Source organism: Wyeomyia smithii, chromosome 1 (assembly GCF_029784165.1).
Source record: "Wyeomyia smithii strain HCP4-BCI-WySm-NY-G18 chromosome 1, ASM2978416v1, whole genome shotgun sequence".
NCBI lineage: Eukaryota > Metazoa > Arthropoda > Insecta > Diptera > Culicidae > Wyeomyia > Wyeomyia smithii.
In genome coordinates this window covers 14,717,440-14,739,499 of record NC_073694.1, presented here as the reverse complement: position 1 = coordinate 14,739,499, position 22,060 = coordinate 14,717,440, and the positions used below count along the sequence as shown (strand labels likewise).

The window sequence follows — 22,060 nt, the reverse complement described above, 5'->3', positions numbered from 1 at the left end:
GTTTTCTGCTGTCTGTATGTTTTTTGCTTTTGCTCCCTTTTTACCCACCCAACAACCCCACACGGTGATGATGATGATGAGTAAACTAGCTTATGCTCGCATAAATATGTCTCTGGCGTTTTGATGAACCTCAACAATGGCACTTTCGTCGTGGGGTATGCAATCACGGTAAATGGTGGTGGATTAGGTTTGTGAACCACCAACTTGGCGACACAAAATAGCAAGCTTAAAATAAACTTACACTTTACCTAATTTTTTCAACCATGCAGCAATCGGACGAAACATGATTTCCTAACCACGTCAAAAGTCTTTAGGCATCACCCACGAGATTTGCTATTTTAATAATTAATTGTATTTTACTTTGTCCTTAAAGTTTAAATTGGAGTCGATTATAAATAACGCCTCACTTATGTGTAGTGAGAAATATGTAATTTAACTTGAATGGAATAGATGAAAAATAACACACGGAAAAGAATTGTACCTCTGGCTCAACTAAAGCGTCATCGCGGCAGTGGGAACATACCTGTAAATATAGAAACAAGAGAAAAAAGTATTAGACATTATATCTATGCTACGTTTTATAATAAAATACGAGACTAGCGGGATTTAATTTAGTTTTCAAAAATATTTGATTTGAAGCCACCTTTAATAAAAAATGCAAATAATTGAGAAATGAATAATAACACTAGAAAAAAACACACAGAAAACAAAAGAAATACAAAAAGATTGCCGAAATATTAAAACTAAAATATGAGAAGGGAAACAAAAGAAAAACAAATTTGCGTGATTCGACCTAAAGAGTCACTAATGATTTTAAACCTGAACCTGTATAGAAAAACAACGATAATTTTTTGAAAGAATATAAGGCTGATACAAATTTCCAAGTTATGTCTAAGGTTATCAAAGTTAGCAAAGGGGGTGGCAAAAAATAAATAACACCGAGACGAAAAAAAGAAATATCTTTATCAAAGTTTGTGTGCAAGTTATGACGTTTGTAACTTGCACTCAAAAAAATGTTGAAAAATAACACTTCATTATTATTATTATTTATTTCGCTTGCCTTTCGACGACACTCTCTCTGTCACTGGGCTTGTTTGTTGCTAAATAAAGCATTTATGCTGTCGGAAAACCAATAAAATGAACGAAACAGTTTAAGCTTTTTTTTTCTTCGTGTCGTCTTACGTGTTCTTTGTGTCAGTTTCACATCATTTTTGTACATTTTGTGACTATTTTTATTGTAAGCAATTTTTTGTTCTACGCTTACAAAATTATTGCAGTTTTAGTTATATTATTTGTATGATATTTTGTGTTACTTGCATTCAGTTTAGTGTCATTTCTGGGTATATTTTTTTAAATCTGGCGTCATTATTGTCTTATAATATACATGATTGCAATGTAATTTTTTTGTAACTTTTATATTATTTTAATTAATTTCTGTTGTGGGTCCTTTTTGCATCGATTTTGTGTTGTGTTTCTGTCAATGATCAATGATTTTTCCATTTGATGTCGTTTTTGCGTCTTACGTTTTCGTGCCTTTTTGAAAAGTTGTGTGATGATTTTTTGTGTTTTGTATGTTTTTTTCCACGTTTATTTTTGTGTCATCTTTGTATCATTGTTATTATTTTCAAAATATTTTTCTGCCGTTGTTGCCTTATGTTGTTTTTTTTTTGTTTTTTTTTCTGTGATTTTTGCGTTATTTTTCTACTATTCTCGTTTTATTTTGCATTTCAGGGTTAGTTTTTTATTCGTTTTTGTGTTATTTTCATTTCTTTTTCGTGTCAATTTTATTTTCTATATTTTTTCTGAACTATTTTTATGTTATATTTACGTTACTTTCGTGTCTATTGAATGTCATTATTACACCATCCTTTCGTTGTTATTTTTCCGCTACTTCTGCATCGTTTTTTGTCATACTTTAATATGCTGATACAAATTTCGAATTCTTTTTATGTCCAAGGTTATCAAAGTTAGCAAAGGGGGTGGCAAAAAATGAATAACACCGAGACGAAAAAAAAAGAAATATCTTTGATCAAAGTTTGCGTGCAAGTTATGACATTTGTAACTTGCACACAAATAAATGTTGAAGAATAACAGTTTTTTTATTATTATTATTTATTTCGCTTGTTTTTTGACGACACTCTCGCTGTCACTGGACATGTTTGTTGCTCAATAAAGCATTTATGCTGTCGGAAAACTAATAAAATGAGCAAAACGGTTTGAGCTTTTTTTTTTCCCCTTCCAATATTCAAGATTTTTGAAGGGGGGGGGGGGGGGTGACATAAAATGAAAATAATTTGTAACGGCTTAATTTTGGTTTTACTCTTGAATTATTCTTTTGTTGGTTTTTTTCCTTTTCTGCAATATTTTTGAGTAATTTTTCTGAAATATTTTTGTCATAGTTTTATGCAATTTTTCGTCTGTCATTTTTCCTTATTATTATCAGTTCGTATTATTATTGCCACATTTTTGAAATTTTTCTGCAGTTTTCGTATCATTCACCTGATTGTTTGTATCATCGTTTGATGAGATCACTGCTATGTTAATTTTTCATTCGTTTTTGGGTCATTTTCTTTTTTTTCATATCACTTTTTTCATTTTTTCAGTGTCGTACTGATTTTTTATTATTTTTTACGCAACGTTTTTTTTCACTTTCGTATCAATTTCATGTAATTTTTACATCATTCTTTCGTTGTTCTTTTTCTGCTATTTCTACATCATTGACTTCTTTCGTTATTTTTCTAATCTACACTATTTTTGCGTCATTTTTTGTAATATTCGTTTGTTATTCTCCTTTTTATATTAAAGAAATTTTGTTTTCATTTGTGTAATTTCCGCAGTAATCTTATGTAAATTTTCTATCATATTTGCAACATTTATATATACCTTTTGTGTTATTGTTTGTCATTTTTGCCCGGTTTACTTGTTAATTTTTTGTAATGTTCGTGTTATTATATGTCTGCTTCATATAAATTTTGTTTTCTGCTTTTTTTTTCTATTTTTTTGTCTGTTTTTCATCACTTTGGTTTTACTTTTGCATCATTCTTTTGTGCTCCTATTTTGCACTATTTTTGCGTCCTTTTTGAGAGCTATTTGTGTGATACAGGTCGGATTCGATTATGTATTGGCTCGATTATATATAATTTTGGACTCGATTATATATAGTAGCAACAATTTTTTTTTTATTTCAAATATTACATTATATATTATATAATATTATATTAATATAATAATTTAAAAAGTACAAAATTAAAAAATATTAAAATAATTAAAATTTCTAAAAATTTTAGAAATTAAATAAAAACGAATTGACAAATCAATAATATACACTAATCAAAATTTGTCTTTTGATGTGACTGCCATTACATCAGGAATAACAAGAAGATATTTTTTTTTGTAAGATATGTATTTTCTGACTTTTAGGGGGATGAGTCAAAAATAAAATTCTTATTTATTCGAAAACAACAAATCATTTATATGAAATAAAAAAAAATATTTTTTTTTCTCTGATTCGATTATATATAAAATTCGATTATATATAGTGGAAAAATATTCGGAGATTATACATAATCGAATCCGACCTGTGCTGCCGCTCCAGGCATAACTGTCCCAGCGTCCATAAGGTTTGCATAGGATATGGGACAGTTATGCTTGGAGCGGCAGTGTATTCCTGTGTTATTTTTCTTCTGGCATTTTTGCGTAAGTTCTATATCCATTTCGTGTTATTTTTGCCATTTATTTTCCTGCTAGTTTTGTTTCATTGAGCATCATTGCTGAGTTAGATCGTATTCGTGTCATTATTGTTGTTATTTTTCTGCTACTTCTGCATCATTTTTTGTCATTTTTTTTATTTTGACTTTACTTTTGCATAATTTATTTGTTATTTTTCCGTAATTCATACTATTTTTGCGTTATTTTTATTAGTCATTTTTGACATTTTTTGTTCCGTTTGTAAGTTTTTTTGTGTAATTTTTCAATATTTTTATGAAACTTTTGTGTTTTTTTTGTCATTTTCCTCCCGCTTTCTGTCATTTTTGCATCTTTTTTATGTTTATTCACGGTTTTTTCATCATTCTGTTCGTCCTATATTAATTTTAAACCATATTTTTTGTCATTGGTAAATTTATTTCGTGTCATATTTTTAACATAAGTTTCATAATAAGTAATCTTTTATACTATTTCTATATCTTTTTTTTGCATCATGGTTGTGTTGTTTTTTTTTTGTCGTTTTCGTGGCTGTTTCATGTTAATTTGGTTTTCTGTTATTTTTTTTTCTAGTTTCGCACAATTTGTTTTGTTATTTTTCTGCTATTTTTGCATCCTTTTCAAACTATTCCAATTTGCATCTTGTTTTTTGTTTTTTTTTTATGTCATTTTCTTGTTAGTTTTCGCGTCATTTCAGATCTATTTTGTGTATGTTTTGCATCAATTCTGTAGTATTTTCCGTTTCTAGCGGCATTATTTCTCAATATTTTCTAGCATTTTTTGTGTCGTTTTTTAAGTTTTATGCATGATTTCCGTATTATTTTTATATTAATTTTCTATCTTTTATGCATCATTTTTATATAACTTTTATATATTTTTGGGCATTTTTCCATGTTTACTATAATTTTTGCATGATTTTTATGTTTATTTTGTGTTTTTGACATTTTTTCTCCTGTTTGAAATATATTACTTTCGAATCACTTTTTTTTGTCATTTTGAAGTCTATTTGGTGTCATTTGTTACACGTTAATTCCGTTCTTTTTCAGTCATTTTGTACACTGTTTTCATGTCATTCTGCATCAGGATCCTTGTTTTTTTTTGTGTTTATTATATGTCTTTTTGTTTTTTGTTTTTTTTTTGGAATGTTTGTTTTGTTATTTTTCAGCTCTTTTTGCAACGTTTTTTTTTGCAATGTTTGTTTTGATATTTTTCAGCTATTTTGCGTCATTTTTTATTATTTTATTTATCTTATTTGTAATTGTTCTTCCAATGTTGCATGTTTTTGTCACTGTTGCGTCAGTTTTATATCATTTTCCTATCTTTTTTGTCATTTTTGCGCCTTTTTCCCGACATTTCGAATAATTCATTTGTTTTTTCTTAATTGTTGAATGAATTTCATACTATCTCCATCGTCTTAGTTTCGCATCATCGGTGTGTTATTTTTCTGTCATTTTTGTCTTTAATTTTGTTTTGTGTATCCATTTTTTTCATGTGTTATGAGTTGTATTATTTGCTCGTTCAATCTATACGTAATGCCTACCCAATTTATGTGCTCCTTTTTATTTTCAATTTTTCGTTGATTTTTGAATAATTATAGAGTGGCGAAAATCTAGGGAAACCTTGTGAGGCAGGAAATGCCGTATAATAACGTCTTTCGGCAACATTCTGAGATAGGTGCGCAAATTTTAATATCGAAAACACCGAGAGCGCCACGAAATCCTTTATTCTTGCAGAAATCGATTGAAAGCCTAGATAAGTGTCCACCAAAATGCGGAAAGTTGTGATTTTATGAAAAATGTTTGAACGAATGTTTTGAACGTAAATTTTGACCAATCAGGGCTAAAAACAAGGCTAATGTGGGAACTGGGATGACATCTAGATGTTGTTCTCCAGTTATTTTTGTACAGCGAGGAACTTGAAATGCCAAAGAACGAGACTGAGACAGATTCATTGGCTTTCGTATTTTGGGTACAAATGGGTTCCAGTAGTTGTTAACGAACGTTTGTTTTTGCGGCGTAATGTGATGAGGCTTGTTTTATACTCGTTAAATGCTCTTGAAATAACCTTATTTCGACGTTTTTTTTTCTCTTTCCAAACAATCAGGAAACTACGGATATAAATAAATACCCATTAAATACTTTCGTATAAGGTTGCGATTCATTATTCTTTGTGAACATTGAAGTATTATTTGAAGCGAATGAGATTTACGGAATAAAACTAATTGTTTCAAAGTTCTCGTCATGCTTTTATATGCATTATAAAACAGTGAAACACAGAATCTCCAAGAAATTTTTTTCTAGATATGATCTGAAATTCCAAAGCGTAGATTGCAATATTATACAATTGGCCGGAAGTCATCTCAATCATCATAATGTTCTGATTTATTATTACACTAAACTATCAACTATAACAAGCTATCAAGAACGTCAACGATGTTAGATGACTTACTTCTATCGTTCAATGTTGAGAAGCATAACATAAAACACGTGCTAAACCATTAAGGTTTGGTTTGTATGTACATTGACTCAGACACTGTAAAACCGACCGGAAAGTTGTTTAAAGTCCTAGCACCAAAAACAGGTGCCATAAAACCAACTCTAACGCGTTTTAAATGAAAGTCCAGTGGAAACGAGCTGCCCCCCGCGAAGCCGTCCAGATACTGTCTCCATTATAGGGTTATAAAATCGGTCCTAGTCTAATGTGCGTCCAGAAAATAGACGTACGATAAAATCATTGGAGTATGATTTCGTGCTCTCTCACAAGTGCCTCGAGCAATGTCAAAACAATAAAAAACCGAACGACGACCATACAATCATCATTACTGTCACCCGGCGTACAGACGACGTAGCCGAGAGGGTAATTATGGAAAGAAATCGAAAGGAAAACCTCTTCGAGCGCAGCTCTGGGTTTCCTCGTTGATCTGATGGAATTGTGGTAGCCCTGTCTGCCACACAATTCAAACTCGATCCAAACGCCGAGCCTAAACGTGTCAGATTGAGCAAACATAGCGCAGCGCACAGTTTGATTTATTGTGGGCTACGTAATTTTTGCTCGTTTACCAACCAATGTTCGCCGAAGGCCTACTCTAAACACACTCCGCGACGTTCAAGGCGGCCTACGATTTTCCAGTGTCATTTTTCGATCTGAAATTTTATTCAATAAATTTCCCATCAAGGCAGGCGAGCGAACGAGAGTGATTTCCAAGCGTCGCAGAGAAGAAGTCGAAGAGGTGGGCGGGAAAGACACACGGGCGGGGAAGACGAAATTGCGCGAATCACTTAGCCCTCCCTCCCCCCTTCTCACCGTTCCTCTTACTTTTATATGGCTATGATGAACTCTCGCTAAAACTCAGACGGTTTGCAAACTGCAAGAGTATCATCTAGAAGGCTAGGCAAAAGAAATCCATCATAGATGGCAGTGCGTGGTACGATCGACAAACAGATCAGTTTTTTCTCTGCTCTGACTCACTGAAGAGCGGTAATTAAAGCTATAAAACTTTCGCCGGATCTAGTTTGTGTTTTTTATGGTTATGGTTCACTCGATTCGCAGATGATGTCATCACAACAAGTGACAGCTTCTTGGGGCAGCAATAAACTCAACCAATTGCACTCACTTTTATTTACCCTGTTGCAAATCAGACTTTGTAGGTAAATTATTCTCAGCCGTGCGGAGCGTTATCTTCACAAGGACTTGTTGTTATCTTGTTATCTACTGGTTGTAAAATGTGATAGCGCAAATATTTTCGGACACAAAGCGCAAAAAAAAATAGCTACCCACGATAAGTACGAAATCATCAACTTAACTATGTTTGATTTGCGCTGTAATCATGATACTGATCTGACATAAATAATGACGACTTGTTCAACAAAATTTTGTTATCAGAACATGAGTTTCGAGAGAGGTTGTTTATTAGCTGATATGACGATTTCAGTGAACAGTTGAATTCCAATTTGAGCTATTTCAAACAAACGTGAATGTAACAAATTTTCAATGTTTATTACGAGCTTATTGTGATGAAAATAAGAAAAAAAACAGCAAACATTGCCAGATCCAGATCGTCTCCGGAAGCGGTAACTCGCAAAACTCTCACCAATTAGGCAATCCACCGGTTACATAACCGCAACCGCGGTGGCGGCGACGACGGTGCCATCATCCTCTCGCCAGAGCGGCCCGGCGAATTACTTTCGAATTAAAATTGCCATAATCAGCACGCGGGGCTCGTTGGGTGGGGTCTGATGCCATGCGGGACCGGACCACCTGGTGTTTGCCGGACGGAAGACGCGGCAGCAACACGGTTGACCTTTTCGGTGCGCGTCTTGGTTGCCGTTTTTATTGCTTTCGTCGTGTGAACTGTGAATTTTTGGGGCGTGGAAAGATAACCGGATCTCAGCACCTGTTTTTGATGGAAATGATGGTGGATCAAACGGAGATAATTATCGTGTCGTTTTGCGGAAAATTCGTCATAATTTTGGTATCTCCAACAGATAAAGCCCGTGTGAAACTGGCAACATTGTTACGTGTTGGCTCTCTAGGGGAGCGGCGTAATTTTTGCAGGGCTTCCTGCTCGTAGTATTTTATGTTTGCTCTCAAGGTCGCTCGCCTTACAGTTCTTTTTTTACGACTGAAAGGTTTGCCACGATTTTATCGCTGTTCAAACAGGAAAAATACGGCCAAAAATCGTGCGAACATCGAATGGGAAATTCCGCTGCTGTTGGATCGAACGCCGGGGACAAAAGACAATGGTCAGCAACAGGCTGACGTCACTGCCCTGCACGAAGCATCTGCTATCGGCAGTTCATCCATGATAAGTTGTAATAAAAAAATCACAGGAGGGTTGTGTGCTAAGCCACGACCGCAAGGTTGAAGTAGAATACTTTTACAAGAAATATAACTTGGCTGCTTGCGTGTCAGTCATTTCGAAATCGGATTTGTTTCGTATATACCGCTTGTTAAGCACAGTATCAACAAATCGTAATAAACATCACACTGCTGTGCATTTGCAGCAGCATCAAACTTCAGTTGCATGATATAACTGGAAAAATAGGTGTGGCTAAATTGTTTCCAGTTATACCATTCTACAACGTTCGAAAAATTTTATTTCCTATGGCGTAATACTCATGTACGAAAAATACATCTCATTCATTTCAGTTTATTTTCAGTTCCTACAGATTTTCTCAGTTTCGCAACACAGATATACAAAAACGATTTCTTGTGGACATTATTTCGAGCCGGACCGATAGAGCTCTCATTAAGGCAATTCATTAAGCTATAATATGTATTGTGTCGTTTTGTGCGGCTTGGAAGAAGAAAATGTTCCCGTCCCGTGTCGCATGGAAGTAAATTGTTGCGTGTTTGATATTGCCGATGGTAGACATGATGGAAAGGTCGAAATTCTGCTGTGATGTCTAACCATAACCGTCTTCTTCAAGGCGCTACATCCTTGTTAATGAAGTGTTGTGAATTTTCTAAACAGACACAGCATCGTGAGCAGAACGTACCGAACTTTTCCGTTTGAAATCGGATTTGTTTCGTATATACCGCTTGTTATGCACAGTATCAACAAATCGTAATAAACATCACATTGTTGTGCATTTGCAGCAGCATCAAACCTCAGTTGCAGTTTATTAATAACCATTCACTATGCTCTTCCAAAAACATTTAGTAGCCTTGAAAAAGGCCGATTGCTGCAATTGCAATTTTCATTCAATTATTGCATAAATGCTTCATGGTCAGATATACCCGCTGCAACTGCTTCGCTATTCGTAGCCATGCCACAGTTGTGGCCGCTATACGCTGCCATTGGTATCCGCTGTCCCTGCATCAGCTGGTCCAGCTGCTATCGATGCTGAGATCCGCTGCAACTAGTGCGCTATCCATTGCTACTCCACAGCTGTGCTGTGGTCGCTATCCGCTAACGCTGATATCCACTGCTCTGCTACTGCTGCTCCTAAGGGATGACTGCTGTTGTCGCTGTCTAGAACTATTATGAGCGGCTTCGGCTAAAATAGGCTCTTATATAGGCCAAATAGCATATTTTCAATTGCAAGGTATATGATTCTGTCGACCGTGCTTGGGAAGCAATCATATAACGACCAACCAGAGGTCGAATTTTTCGTTTAGACAAGGCTTGACTATTTTCAATAGTACAATAGTTTGAATAATAAAATTACAATTCTCTTCATTTGGGAAGAATCTTAGAAGATTATCCAATCTATTGCTGCCAGAACGAAGGAAATCCATCGAATACTAACCGATTTATTAGCATTTGAAATTGGACATATTTTTCACTTTTTTCGGTTTTAGATTTTCATTTCACATCCCTATGTAGCCGAACTTCCTGAGAGAAGTATTCTACTTCAAAAACCTTGGGCGTGCAGAAATCCGTTATGTTGGCAGTGTACATCATAATCATCATAAGCTAATCAGTCTCAGTGACAAATGGCGCAACGAAGCGTAGACGAAGAAAAATGCGGAGCAATAATAGCATGGTAATAAGTTAAGCATGGTAAATAAACTGCACCTTTCTGCTCACCAGCCAGGAGATACTTAGGCGCTGATTTGCATTGCGGTTGCGTCCCACATTCGGTTGGTAACGCGAGTTGTGTTCGTAATGAATGACGACGGTGCCGTCAGCTTGGGACAGCAAACTGTGCTATGGAAATTTCTGCACTATAACAAACATTGTTACAGTAGTTTTTCGGTAATGTTTGGGGGTTTCTCCAGCTAATGCGCCATTTGCTTCGAAATGGTGTGATTAATGGATGAGAATTTCAATTGAACAACTCCACAACTGACGGAGCTGATAAAAGAAAAACTGACACAGCTAGTAAAAAATCAACGAACAATTGAAAATGAAAAGGAGCACATAAATTAGGTAGGCATTACGTGTAGATTGAAGGAGAGAATAATACAAATCATCCCACATGAATAAAATGGGTTCACAAAACAAAGAAATTGACAAAAATGACAGAAAAAACACATCAAAGACGCACAATTGAGATGAAAATAGTATCAAATTCATTCAAAAATTACAAAAAACACGAGAATTATTTGAAATAACATGCAATCTCAAAACTGTTCGAGTTGGTCGTGATGGAACCTATTTTTTACCATTGTAAGCCTCTTATCTCTGATACGCAGCATGGATTCATGCCAAAGCGTTCAACAACAACGAATCTTCTAACGTTCACCTCATTCGCAATGGATATTATGTCTGAAGGGCACTAAACCGACGCTATATACACTGATTCATCAGCAGCCTTCAGTAAATTTAACCAGACCATTACTATTGAAAAACTCGACCGAATGGGATTTGGCGGAAACATTTTACGCTGGCTTCAATCGTATCTTGCGGAGCGTCACATCATGGTAAAAATTGGAGACAACAGATCGCAAGAATTTCATGCTTCTTCCGGAATCCCACAAGGTAGTCACCTCGGGCCTTAAATTTTCATCCTCTATTTCAACGATGTGAACTGCATTATCAGTCGCCCCAGAATATCTTTTGCCGACAACATGAAAATTTACGTCAAAGTAAGGTGCTCAGAGGATGGTCTCTATGTACAACATCAGTTGGAAAATTTTGCTAAAAGGTGTAACATCAATAGAATGACTCTAAATCCGGAAAAATGTACTGTGATTTCGCTGACCAGGAAAAAGCGACCTGTTATGTTCGACTACCACCTTGGAGCAGTACCGATTAAGCGTTAAGCATTTGTAAAAGATTTAGGAGTTCTGATAGATAGTCAACTCACTTTAAGGGGCATATCTGCTATGTCGTTGCCAAAGCCTCGCGAAATCTGGAACTGATAATGAGAATGGCCAAGAAATTCAGGGATGTGTAATGGTTAAAAAGTCTATATTGCTCATTAGTTTGCTCGACGCTAGAATACTGTTCGGCAGTGTGGAACCCTCGCTACTTTAATGGTGTTTTGCTCTTCGACATCTACCTTGGAACGATCCTCACCAGCTCCCCAGTTATGAAAATCGCGCGCAGCTCATCGGCCTTGACTTTTTGAAAGTAAGATGTGATCTCTCACGAGCTATGTTAATATCTGATACCCTGATGGCGAGAACCGACTGTGCTGTAATACTAGGCAATATCAATCTAAACGTTAATTCCAGAGTCGTTCGGAATAACCTTTTCCTATGAATTCCTTTTCGTCGTAATAATTATGGGGCAAACGGAGCTCTTATTGTACTTCAGCGCGTTCTCAATAGTGTATCTTCCGGTTTCGATTACCATCTACCTCGCTCTAGTATTAGGAATATTTTGAAGTAGAATACTTCTCTCAGGAAGTTCGGCTACATAGGGATGTGAAATGAAAATCTAAAACCGGAAAAAGTGAAAAATATGTCCATTTTCAAATGCTAATAAATCGTTTAGTATTCGATGGATTTCTTTCGTTCTTGTAGCAATAGATCTAAGATCTTCTAAGATTCTTCCCAAAAGAAGATAATTGTAGTTTTATTATTCACACTATTGTACTATTGAAAACAGTCCAGCTTTGTCAAAACGAAAAATTCGACCTCTGATTGGTCGTTATATGATTGCTTCCCAAGCACGGTCGACAGAATCATATACCTTGCAATTGAAAACATGCTTTTTGGCCTGTATAAAAGCCTGTTTCAGCCGAAGCCGCTCATAATAGTTCTAGACAGCGACAACAGCAGTCGTCCTTCCTTAGCAGCAGCACTAGTCCTGTGGTTGGTCACCACGTCTCAGGAGCAGCGCGGTTTTTCTCAGCGTGTGTCGCCAGACTGCCATTATTCTCTCCCTGTTGGGGCAGCATGAAGATTGCTATCAGGAAATCCAATTTTAAAATCAAAATGCCTATTTCAAGGCAATAGACAAGTCATTGAAAGTTAATAATTTTTGACAACGCAAGCAAGCATTCTGTCTTGGATCCTAGCAATATTAATCTGTCGCACCCGACTAATTTACTGAATGTGATAGCTTCCACAGTGCATGTTGTCCGTGTACCTTAATTCCCCCACTGTTAGGGCAGCTCACAGGTTGCGATCAGCAACTGATTTTGAACCGCAAAATGCCTTTTTCAAGGTAAATAAACAAATAATTGAAGGTTAATAATTTTCTGGCATCAACACAAGCAGACATTTTGTGCGGGATGCAATCAAATTCTGTTGTAGTTGTCTAATTTTTACTTTTACTTTATTTAGTAAACCCCCCACTGTAGGGGCAGCGCAAAGGCTGCGATCCGCATAACCAACTTTGAATAACAAACTACCCTGTTAGACCGCATTCACAAAGACAGTTAGTTCGACTATGCAGAGCTAATATGAAGTCGATTCAATCCATCAGCAGTAACAGAATTTCGTCGTCTCCCAGTTGCCAAGTTGCAACATGATGCAACACGCAACAGCCAGCAAACGAAATCGCTTGATGTTACAAGCCGCAATACGGTTAGGGGTAAAATCGTTGCGTGTGTGAGAGCACCATCGGTGTTTATTCGCTGGATACAAAAATCAAATGCGAATTGTGGAATAATTCGTCTGAAGAACATTAGGAAATGATAAAGCTGAACAAAAAGGCGTGGTCTATTTCTTAGCACCCTTCCGCTATAAAAGAGTGTTTCTACTAGCTACATTCATTAGTCGGAAGGTGAACTGGATGGACCGTCCACAACGTTGACAGCAGTAGCAGCAGATATCAGCACTTAGCAGTAACAGACAATAGCAGCGGGTTGCGCCTGTGGCTGCCTTCAAATTAAACAAATCACAAATTAAACAAAACAGCCCTGTGGTTGGTCACCACGTCTCAGGCCTCTGCCTGAGAACGAACGCCAACGCGAGCGATCGGGCGAGATTTTTGCAGTACAACAGCCGGCACTTCATCTAATGGAAAAGTTGGATCATTTTGTTCAGAAGAATATTACTGTCGGTAATATTACAGAGCTGCGATTGCATTATATCCGATATGGAATTGAACAATCGTTCTTTTGAGGACAAATAAAACACTTAATTTGAAGAGTTAATAGTTTTGGGTACCAGTAGCAGCATGGTAACAGCCTCAGCGGTAGGTGCAGCCGGTACTTCCATGAGGCAGATGTTATAAGGAAGTAAATGGAAGCGGCACGGCGAAACAGTTCGGGTGTGCTTAGACGCGCGTCATTTTTCGTTGTTGATATTATTCTCCACATGAAACGAAGCGCTTTCGTACGATAGCGGCGGTATTAGCGGTAGATGCATTTGCCAACACTTACTCCAGTAAAGCCGTGTCTGTTTTTCAATGTGAAAACACCTTTCTATTGTGTTGGCCGTGCACATTAGGCCTCTGCCAGGCTAAACGCGAAAAGCGGCGTGAACCGTTTCGCCCGGCCGTAGGTTAATGTGCAGCCGTAAGTAGAGCTGTGTAAAAGTATTCTACTTCAACCTCGCGGTCGTGGCTTTGCACACAACCCTCCTGTGATTTTTTTTTAAATATTTTAAGATGTAATCATTGGGACCAGATTGAGTCTGTTGATGTTGAATGAATAAACAAATGAAAAGAACATGGAATAGACGCGAAAATGTCAAAAAAAGATAAGAAAATAACACAAAGTAACGCAACAATGTCAAAAAACATGCAACATTGGCAGAAAAATAACAAAAATTTACACAAATTCTTTCAAAAATAAAGCCAAAATAGCAGAAAAATCACAACACAAAGTAAATAAAGTAAAAATATAAAACACATGACATGAAGCAGTCAAAAATGATGTAAAGAAACACAGAATAACCATGAAAATGATGCGAACATGACAAAAAAAAACACAAAAGTTTTGTGAAAATAATGCAGAAATAATAGTAAATTAACGTGAAAATAATTTGGAAATTACACTAGAAAAAAAAACAAAATTAAAGACAATACCAAAAACTGCCAGCAAAGACTTAAAAATGATGCTAGAAACAACCAAGAAATAATACAAAGTTGATGCAAAATAACCACAAAATAGGTATGAACAACGCAAAAAATCACAGGAAAATTATAGAGAAAATAATGAAGAAAAATAACAGAAGAACATCATAAAAATAGTACAAAAACTTCAAAGAATACAATAAGTTTTAGTTTGTATCTCCTCCGCTAGCGACGCTGCAAAATCTAACCTTTCAGTGTTGTTCAGTGTTGATGTTGCTACAATGAACTTTTCTGTAAAATTCTTATTTTTTACTTCAGTTGTTTTGAAAATACACCATTTCGTATGAGACTAGTCCTTAGAACTAGATTTTTTTGAATATCTAAAAACTGTTGCATTCAGAAGGCAACAATAATGGTCAGCATGAATTCACTCATTATCGAAACGAACAACTTTGTAGAAGACACAAAAAAGATAGCTTCCACACAGATCGAGTTATTGTCGGAAAATGTTGAAAAATTATCTCCAAAGCGCATTGGAGGAAAAACTAGTAGACAGAACCCGCATAGAATGAATGACTATCGTAATCACTACATCTACTACGAAATTGATTGAAACGTTTTTTCCTTCCATTATCTTTATTGTCTGATGGGTAATTCAAACAGACATATTTTTTATATTTTTGGCAATATAATAAAAATTAAATTTGTAATGTGTAATAGTCTAAAATTTAGATTTTCAGCGTTACGTAATTTGTGTACGAGGCCCCACATAAAAATGGTACAGAATTAATATAGTTAAATGCAAAAAATGGAACGAAAAATGACACATAATAAAAAATGTCATAAAAATTACGCTAAATTGATTTGATAGAATAAATATCATAACATAAGTTAGAATAATAAAAAATCGCTGCGAAAGAAAAACAGAAATGGTACAATAACAGAACAAAACTGTTCTAAGAATGTCCACCAAATTTTATGAAAATGATGCTAAAATAACAGGCAAATGGCAAAAAATGATAAAACATTGCAGAAATTCGCAAACGGAACACACAAATTGTGCATATAAATGAGGCGAAAATAGCGGAACAGCCACAAAAATAACACAAATAACAACAAAATTGTTAATGCCCGACAAATTATATGAAATTGGCATAAAAATGAAGTGGAAATGATCCATCACAAACAATAACAAGAAAGCTTATTCAAAAGGTAATTAAAGGTGGCCAAGAGTTTTTATAATAATGAGTGAGAATGGCATATTAATATCATTAATGTAATACGAGAGCGATAGAAAATGGCACAGAAAAGACACGAGAATATGATATTCTAAAATTTAACAAAATTGGCATTAAAATAGTTCACAAATAACAAAAAAATCAATTTGAAAATAACAAAAAGAACACATAAATCGAACGATAGTAGTACAAGAATGACAAAAAAAAACTGTTGAATTAAACATAGAAAAATGAACTGAGTATAGAGCTTGATGATGCTTGATGATGAATTTGAACTAGTGAAGTTGCACAGCGAGCCACGTAGATGGTTGATTTTGATTGATTTACCATCTTCGACGTACACGCAATAATTCAGTAGCTTACACTTTGTATAGATAGATAAAGGCACCGGTTACGTTCTTAGAAAAAGAAAGGAAGGATAACAAAGTTGCTATCGAAGAGCGAGTTTACATCTGCATCTCCACGACTGTGACAGAAAGGAAGATTTGTGTAGTCACAGTCACAGCGATAAGTGACGGGTTTTTATTTATTTTTTTACCCTTCCTACGCTTATACTGCTCTACTACACCGAGCCTCGTTTTACTATTGCCAAGTATAGGAATCATTATTCCCTGGAGAAGTTTCAAGTGTGTGTCGCTCTGATTTGTTTTTTTTTTTTAGTTTTTTAGAATGCAGTGTGAGGATATGGGTAAAATCAGAGGGATCATGCCTGAGAATGAACTCATACTAAAGAGTCCTTCTGAAATCGAAATGCATGATTCTACTAAGATTCGGTGGTCATGATTACCACCCGCTTGTCAAGACGGAATCTGCAACCTAGAGGCCAGGCACCCCCTGTTAAAAATTAAAATCAAATTTAATGTCACAAACGGTCAAAAATGTTACGTTGAATACATTGAAAATTGCGCTAAATTTGTCTTGAAAATGACCAATCAAATTCGTCAAGTGAATACTGAAGTCATGATGAATTTACTGTAATTTCATTCATATTTTATAATTATTCGTGTGACTTTGTCGTTTTCGTCGATTTTGTCATTTGGATTATTTTTGTCTTTTTTAACATTTTCATCATGTTCGTAACCCCACAAAGTACCGAGAAATTTCCTTTGCTGAGCCGTATATCACAAAGCAAGACGATGTCAGCCTGTGACGCGATAAAAAATCGTCTCTCGAGGAGAAAGAGGAGGAAATCCAACATCTCCTTCCCATTCGCTTTAGGTTATAGCACTATTGCTGTCACTATTGCAAACAGCGGGGGGCGTGGGTGGGGGTGGCAGTTGTTATTATTGAATAACCACCGACACGATTTGCATTAGTCCCCATCTTCCCCCACCGTTGTCAACTCCTTTCCTTTCGCACGAGTCAACCTTCGAGGTAGAATACTCCTAGTACATAGTGGGATGTGCGGTTGTTTTGTTGCCTGCAATAATAATCATCAATCATTTGATCGTTTTGTAGAGTGACGAACGCACAGATTGGCAGATTTCGCACTCGAACCGCATCCCAAGCGAGTTTTTTTCTCTTTCCGTACATTGAAATACAATCTTCACGCGTTTGTTTGCTGCTCGTGGCCACATACAAGGCTGACAGGCAGATCTAAACACCCGCCGCCGTAATGTAGATTAAACCGCGAACTGCTAATTCCAATTCCCAGCCAACATGCCTCGCAGAGACCTTGGTCTGTCGGTTTCGATTCCCGTTTTGCGGTTGTCGGTAGTCTATTCTATAACGATGACGATGACGACTTCAGAGTTAGCGCCGACACCGCGGCAATCAATCGATTGGTAATAGGAGTTTTTACCTGTGCGCACATTCAGACTTCGAGACCGTTTAAGATTGAAATAAATTAGAAACGTAAAGCTTCGCTTTGGGACCTTCGGGGCCGGAGGAGAGGGGGGAGTCGAATGCAAAATGATTCAAGTTTGTAGTTAGTAACCGTTTTTGGGGTCGCTATTAAAAGTTGCGTTTATATCCTACTTGGAGAGGCACGTGCGGGCTTAGAAAAGTTGCAATTGCTGGGGCGCCACCGGTAATTTTAAAGGCGCAGGTGAAATCGAAGCCTTCCTATGTTCATCACTTTAATTGGCTCGGGCGGTGCCAAATGATGGTAATTTCGGATGGAGAGTGGAAAAGGTGGTTCGATTCGATTGATTGAAAGTGGCCGACGAAGGTTAGACGATTCGGACGACGAGGGGTTCATCGGCCTGCTGCCGGTTATTGTGTGACACCTGTTCGCTCCTTCGGGCGCTAGCCGCTTGGAGGCATGTCGAATTTCTCCTACTGCTACTAATTTCGAATCGAATTTCGTTCCGAAATAGACATCAAAAAGCTGATAAATAGCTCGGCACGCTCTGCCACCATTGGGACTATGACAGTTGATAACTGTACCGAAAACCAAAAAAGACAATCGCCTAACCCAGATAACAGTCGTACATGCATGAGTGGAGTTCTCTCCGTGCTGCACGAGTATGAAAATGGAAAGTCGCCACAGTTTCAAAGGGGCAGCCAAATACGGAAAATGGGTCAACCGATTGCCAAAACCAGAACCCTTTTTTCCATTCTTCTTTTGTTGCTCTGTTTCGTTCGACATTATCCGACAGTTTTCATGTTGCATTTCGATTCAACTTTACAGCAAAGACTGAGGTCTTTGCAATTGGAACCGCTAAAATCTGTTTATCGTGGAAAGTTGCAATAACATATAAATTTCAACACAAGTTGGATTTTTTATCTGCATTATTTCTTACATTTTCTTCCACCTCTTGGTGGAAAGTTGTGCAACAACACAACTGAGTAGCGGCTAATTAATTTTAAATTTGCCTATCACTCGCCCGTTTGGGGGGTTGCACCACAGTTACACTTCATTGCTGACGAAAGGCCCCCCTTTATTAGCGTAATTTAGCTTAAAAGCTCTTAAACGGTGGACTTTTGGTTGCGATGAGAGCTGTCTTCGTGTGAAATCTCTCACGCCCGGTGCCGCGTCACCGTGCAGCAATCTAGCGGCGAGTAAAATGGGCTGATCGTTTCTTTCTCTCGCTCATTTATTTGTCACCATTTGTATCGAAGTAGAAAAATTGAACTCGTTCTGTTGAAGTTTTTTTTTCATTCTGTTCATTGGTCAACCGAGGCTGCGCACGCAGTTAATATCAAATTTCACAACCTAGCCCAAACCCGCCTGTTGTCAGTTTGTTGTAACTATCACGGCTAACAAGCCCGTTAAATAAGGAAAAAAAAGAAAGTATAAAAACCGCAAGCCCCGGCCATCGGCCACCAGAGGTTGTAGTGTGCACTGTAACAGCAACAGCAACATAACCGCCGAGCATAACATATATACATAATACCTCACACCACGCCAGAGAGCGGGAACTGACCGTTCTGCGGGTGGTGCGATTCATCGCGGAGCCTGGACGAAATGGCTCGAACCACGAGATTATTTAAATTTATATTGCTATAATTATGACGGAGTGATTAGTGCCCAGTCGGGATGTGCGGTTCTGCTGTTGCAGCTCATAGCAAGGAGTTTAATGGGAGCGACGGTTAATGGGAGCGGCGGTGCAGGATCTGGGTTGACAAACTCGAGCGCAGATAGCTGATATTCACGTTCAAGAACATCTGCCATTTGGTGCCAGAAACATGTGAGCATCAGTGTTTTGGGATTTCTTCGTTCAATTATGATTATTCTCACATTTTGTTCATTAGTCTCCTTAGTATCTAAGAATATCATCCAATTGGAATATCATCCAATTGGAAACAAAGAAAAGTTGTATGTTACGTAAAACATTGAGATGAAGTTGTTCACTACCACTAATACTGGAAACAATCAGAAGCATAGTGCATCTCTGTTACGAGAGAAAAAACCTATTGCAGTTATTTGTTATCTTCTAAAGTGGACTGTCTTACAGCTCAAACTGTGACAGCAGCACTATGAATTGGATCCCATGTCGCCGAATAACAATAACTAAGGCCAGAGAATGACTGACGGATGCCTTGCAGGGTAGTTTTTTTCACATTGCACTGTGACTGGAATCGCATTTCTGATGACCTACTGTCCAGTCAGAGTGGGAACAACTTTGAATTGCTCGTTGGGTGTTTACGACTTTAATTGATGCATTTTAACACTGGGTAAATAAAGTTCTGTAAGGCTGAATTGTCAACCCTCGAAGGAGACCTAGTCTGATGTAGTATAATTTTGAAGGATCTTTGCAGGAAGGCTGTGAACTTTAATTGTTTCATAAAATCTGAATTAAATTTCGCAATGAGCGAAAAATTATTTAAACCTTATTTCATAAAACTCACAGAGTTTGAAATATTCTCACATCATACACAATGTTATGATTTATTAACAATTTATATCCCCAAAACAAAATCCCCAATTCATTTATTTTGAACGAGATAATAGAATTCAGTGGAAATATTCAACATTTTATTGAAAAAAAAAATGACGAAGTTATCAAAATACCGTTCAAGAATCAAGATTGTATAAGAGAGTGATCAATCACAATAACTTTTATTCAACAGTAAGAAAATAATTCTCTGGAAATAATGTTTAGTTCGTGCTGAGACATGGAAATAATTTCGAATTTACAAGCGTCTTTTATCAAGGTGTTCTGATATTATGAATGAAGCTTAATGATGAGCGAGAAAATATTACCTCTTCAAGTTAGGTGTTTAATTTGTCCCCGAAAGGACATGTTGTTGTTTAATTCAATATTGGACATCTTTGTTCTATTCCCGGCAAGGGGATTGGGGAACTGTTCTGATAACACAATTGAAAGCTGGTTTTACACTGAAAATTTGACGGCGGGCAGATTTTGATTGCTAACATCCTCGTTTGTCTGTTGCCAAAATATGGCAGAGCTTTTCACTGCAGGAAGTGCTGGCCAATGCACCTACCGCTGATGCTGCCGCTACCGCACAATGGAAGTTTTTAGTTAGGACCATCCTTGTGGCCATCCTCTAGTAAACTAACTGGTTTGAACAGAAACAGACTCATTGATAACCCAAAAGGTGCATTCCCGGTCGTTCTGTCGACTGTGCTAGTAAATGCAAGCATTAGGCGACCAATCAGTGGTCGAAATCAGTGGTCGTTTCAACAAGGCTTAACCAAATTAGTATTTCCTGGATGGTTTTTCAATCGATTGCTGCAAAAACGAAGTAAATCCATTGAAAACTAACAGAATTATTAGCATTTGAAGTTGAACATTTTCTTCTATTTTCCCTTTTTAGCTTTTCAATTTACACCCCTATGTAGCCGAATTTCCTGAGTGACGTAGTTCTACGTCAAAAATCAGAAGTATAGTGCATAATCGTACGTACCATGTACCGTTTTAGATACATGTACTGTTACTTTCACTTAACAGATCTTGAACACTTATGTTTTAATAAATAGGTGAAAAATTCCAAACCTCACCACCTGATCGCAAAGTTTATTATAGATTTAACCAGTTTCATAACACTCAAAATAATTTTATTCCTATGTAATACGAATGTACGAGACATGAGTCTAATTTCATGTAGGCAGACAGTGAAATTGGACCGATGGACCTCTCAGTCACGCAATATAATAACACAATGTATCGTGTTGCAGCTTGGATGAAGGCAGAGAGCAAGGGTGCCCACTCTCAGCTACGCAACAATTTATTACTCTGTTGCGTGTTACATATTGCAACGGTGCGGCTAGGTGACAACAAAATTCTGTCCGTGCTAATGTTGACTAGTGGCAGACATGTGAATTAAGTTCGGAATGCTGCCTTGAAGCCGTCTTTCTGTAGACGTTTCAGCATGTTGAATGAAGTGTTATGAGTTTTCTGAAACGAATTTCGCACACTCCGTACTTTTGATTGAAATCTCTTTAGTTTTGAATATACCGCTGTTTATGCACGGTTTTATAGAGCTAAAATGTAAAACTAGATAAACAAAAATCAACCACTAGCGTCTTTCAAATACGAATAATAACTTTGAAAAGAAAAAAACTGAGTAATGCAATTAGCTAATTTCTGTCAGTTATCGCATTTTGTTCCAGGTGTTTTCTGTACTCCGCACTTCATATTATTGGCAGTATCATTATTGAAGTGAATGATACGCTTATCATTTATATCCGTGCTTGTGTGTTTGAGAGTTTACCCTTTCGTTTCAAGCTTACTGCTCTACTATACCGAGCCTCTTTCTATCCTACCAATATCGCCAATTACAATTCTCTGAACTGAGGCTACACTTAACGTTCCTCTCTGACCAGGTTAATTCTAAGAGGGACTTATTTTGTCAA

At 36.8% G+C, this 22,060-nt stretch overlaps 1 protein-coding gene across 7 annotated transcripts in view; it reads right to left on the bottom strand.

Moving 5' to 3' along the window:
- The window catches only part of LOC129719165 (uncharacterized), a 179,474-nt gene that overhangs the window by 109,380 nt on the left and 48,034 nt on the right, over positions 1 to 22,060 (bottom strand). For 5 of the 7 annotated variants that reach the window (XM_055670613.1, XM_055670614.1, XM_055670615.1 and 2 more), the window contains one exon: positions 482 to 523. The exons of the other annotated variants lie outside the window; for them this stretch is intronic. In XM_055670613.1, coding sequence (XP_055526588.1) covers positions 482 to 523 — 42 coding nt within the window. The remainder of the gene's footprint in view (positions 1 to 481; positions 524 to 22,060) is intronic. 7 annotated transcript variants of the gene reach the window in all.